Here is a 3,552-nt window from a genome sequence, read left to right as displayed (position 1 = left end):
TGGACTCAAGCGTGGCAACAATAGTGAGGTTGGCCCAGGATTGGACAGTGTTTCATTCTGCTGTGCATAGGGTCACTATGAGTCAGTACAAACTCAATGGCACCTAACAACAACAACAGGGTAAGGGTAGGGGCCTGAGATAGCAAACCCCGGAATACCTGAGGGGCTCACTCAGATGGTATTTTATTCTACTTTAATCTCCCCAATTGCTCCTTCCCGGGGTCCAAGAGCAGCCTCTTGAGAAGTTGTATTCAGACCGGGAGAGTTCGTTTCAATATCATCTTCTGCAAAATGGGCTAAGACCCAAAGGGAACTCTCTGAGCCTTTGACCACTGGCTTTATGGTTGAGTAAGGATGGGGTCCACAGTCATGACTAGGCCAAGGGGTTGAGTGTATAGCAGGCAGAAGGCCAGTGAATAGGGGCAGTGTTCTCCTTCAAGTGCTGAGTAAACAGGAATGGTTTACCTCGCCCCCTGCTCTGTGTGTGTGTGTGTGTGTGTGTGTGTAGGGACTCTTCCTGAAAAAGATGAGGAGATGAATTGGGTAGGGTAAGCTTCTCCTGACACCAGGGTTGGGATTTAGGGGTGCAGAACAAGAGACAGGCAAACTAGTATGAATAGGTTTTAGAACGATGGAAAGGGGTTTGGACTGATGCTCACATCTGGATTCTAGATGTGTTCCTGAAGAAGTCATTTTGCTTCTTGGAATCTCAGTATCTTCATCTGGGAAATCAGAGGATTCATTAATTCAACAAATATTCGCTGACATCCCCATTTTGGTCATAGAGATTCAGAAGTGAGCAAAATAAGCCAATCCTTGTTCTCATGAAACTTCCCTTCCCGTGGGGGGGATTTTAGTAGAGGGGACTTAGGAAAAACAACAAACCCCGTTTTCAGCAAAATCAAAGCGTGATGAAGGGAAATGAACAGTCCAGGGAGCTGATGGAGGTGTGTATGTTGGGGTTGGCCGGCAGCATGGGTGGGGATTGGACAGGTGACAGGTGGAGATGTTGGGTACATCACATTTAACAAACGGCTCCAGGACGGAAAGGCTCCCTCTTACCGGCACACTGGCTACCTGACAGGGGTTTGCAGGGGAGAGCTGCACAACTGTTTTATAACCGGTTCTTTCTCCACAGACTCTACTGTCCCCACCTATGATCCAGATGATCCGTCTCCCGCCAGTCTCGAGATCCTCTCGGCGCAGCCAGAGTGCGGGCCAGAGTCCTGTAGCATTGGCGGGAGGGAACTGCCTGATCCAGAGCGGAAGCCCCCTGCGGCCCCGCTGCCCCTCTTCTTCCTGACCCTCGAGGCCAACTGGGCCGAGGCCAAGGCTCGCTGGGGGCTGGCCTGGGAGGCCCATGTGTATGGGGTGGGCGCGCTCTTTGGCCTGGTGGCACTGCTGGCATTGTTGGCTTTGGCCCTCTTGCCCTGGCGCTGCCCGCCCGGTGCACCCTGCCTGGCGCTACTCGACCTGCTGCTGCTCTCAGCTGGGACCACGCGGGCCTTCCCGCTCTTCTACGACGCCTACGGGCACCGCGCCCGACTGCCAGTGCTCGCCTGGCTGCTACTTCAGGACCTTCCGCTGCCCTGTCTGGCCGCCGGCCTGGGACTGGCCTGCCTGCTGATGGCTCGGCCGCGCCCGCCGCGGTGCCCCTGCGGCCTGGCCGCGCTGCTGCTCTTGGGTCTGGGATTGGCGGCCGCCGCAGCCCTAGGAAGCGCGGCGCACCGCCCTTTGCGGCCCCTGCGTCTGGCCGCCCGTGGCCTGCACTCCCTGTTGGCGGTCCTGCTCTCTGGGCTCCTGCTGGCGCTCTCCTGTTGGCCGGGCCGGCGGCGGCGGGCCGGCGCGCCCCTTGGGGGATCTGGCTTCAAGGGCGCTACTCCGCTTAGGCAGGCGCGCAGCCCATTCTCCCCGCGGGAGTCGTGGCGGCGTGCGGCGCGCACAGCTCCAGTGGCAGGCACCTTCGGGTTGCTGAGCGGAGTCTTGCAGGGCTATGAGGTGCTGCATGCCCTGGGCTACGGCGGCCAGCCCGGCCTGGAGGGGCCTTGGCCCTGGTGGGCCTTTCAGCTGGGCCTGCGCCTGGGTGAGGTGGGCGTTGCGCTACCCTTGGCGTTGCTGGGTCTCTACCCGGCGCTCTGCAACCCCCGCGTGCCCCCGCGCTGTTGGGCCAAGTTCTTCCGCCTGTCCCCAGGCCACGTGGCTCCGCTGCTGCCTGGGCGCTGGGGCACCGGGCTCCCGGACAAGGAGCCTCCCGGCAGCGCCATCACGCGCGGCGAGGCGGAGCTGCTGCAGCTGTGCGCTCTGGCGGGTCCAGGCCCTGACCTTCTCCTCCAGGGAGGCGGCTGCCGGGGCTTCGAGGGCGCCCCGGTCTCTTCGCCTGCCTCCTCCCCCTGCAGCGACTGCACCGTGGACTTCCGGCCACCCTCCCCGATCAACCTGCGGCGCAGCATCGAGGAGGCGCTCTGCAGCGAGGCCCTGCTGGTGCCTGGCCTTTTCCAAGGTCCTGCTTTCGGGGAAACCCTGCCTGGGCTCGACCTCTACCGCACTGTCTCGCTCGGGGCTAAGACGGGGGCCGCGCCCAGCGGGAGGCCCGAGGAGGCCCCCGGGTCCCCGGAGTCCCCAGAGCCGCCTTCCCTTGGGGCCTGGCCCGTGGGCAGCAGCGCCTCCTCCGGCTCCCTGTACGGACTCTCGCGGGACAGCTCGTCCATGCTGCTCTGCTCCAGCCCGGACAGGCCCCCGCGCTGTCCGTTGGTCTGCATCCTAAGTCCCCCACGGTCTGCGGCTAGTAACCCCAGCCTCCAGGTCTCAGGGTCTTACCAAGCCCTGACTCCCCCCTCCCGCGACTCCCCGGAGCCTGTCCCTGGGCTACAGACTGAGGAGGCCTTGCTGCGGGAGCAATTCCTGGATGCCTGCCGACAGATCGACGAGCTGAGCGTGGGCAGCGACACTGTAGACCTGTGAAGGGGCGACCGCTAGCTATTTGACCATAGACCCCCTTTCTGGCGCCACCCTGCCTGAGACCGGCACACTGTAACCCTCCCCAGTCATACCTCCTTCCCCATCCAGGGCCCTAGGTGGGGGTAGGGGTGTACGCAGTCAGACTCTGGTGCCCTGGGTACGATGCCCGAAGCTGCAATTCTGGGTGAGCAGGGGTCCTACTGCCCTTGGCACACACCAGCAATAAAGGTCCAAGGTGCTCCATTCCTGACCACCACTCCCCACTGTGGTGCTGAGTGGGAAGGGCTGTCTTCCGAAGACCTCAGGGTCTGCCTCAGACCCTAGCCCATTCCCCCTGTGAGAGTGTGACTCCCTGTCCTCCAAGTAACCCAGAGGGGCTCATGGGCCACCTAGGAGCCGTTACCACAGTTGGATGGGAGAGGAGCGCTTTCAGAGTTAATTTATCAATAAAATATTTTCGGAAGAGAAAGGTCTGGCTGTCTTGGAAAGATTTAGATGACCCAACAGCACCAGAGGTGGAAGAAATATCTCTTTTCTTTTGGGTGGGTGGGTCCACCAGTGACTTTAACTACTGGCAGTACAAAGGGATCTTGT

General features: G+C 60.9%; 1 protein-coding gene across 1 annotated transcript in view; it reads left to right on the top strand.

Annotated features, from left to right (window-relative positions):
- Nucleotides 1-2,961, top strand: part of PRRT4 (proline-rich transmembrane protein 4) — a 10,163-nt gene extending 7,202 nt beyond the window's left edge. The window contains exon 4 of the mRNA XM_006861104.1: nucleotides 1,139-2,961. Within this exon, the coding sequence (XP_006861166.1) occupies nucleotides 1,139-2,961 (1,823 nt within the window). The remainder of the gene's footprint in view (nucleotides 1-1,138) is intronic.
- Nucleotides 2,962-3,552: the final 591 nt, after the last annotated feature.

The sequence above is a fragment of the Chrysochloris asiatica genome, unplaced genomic scaffold (genome assembly GCF_000296735.1).
Source record: "Chrysochloris asiatica unplaced genomic scaffold, ChrAsi1.0 scaffold00041, whole genome shotgun sequence".
NCBI classification, from domain to species: domain Eukaryota; kingdom Metazoa; phylum Chordata; class Mammalia; order Afrosoricida; family Chrysochloridae; genus Chrysochloris; species Chrysochloris asiatica.
This window is presented reverse-complemented; position numbering and strand designations above follow the sequence as displayed.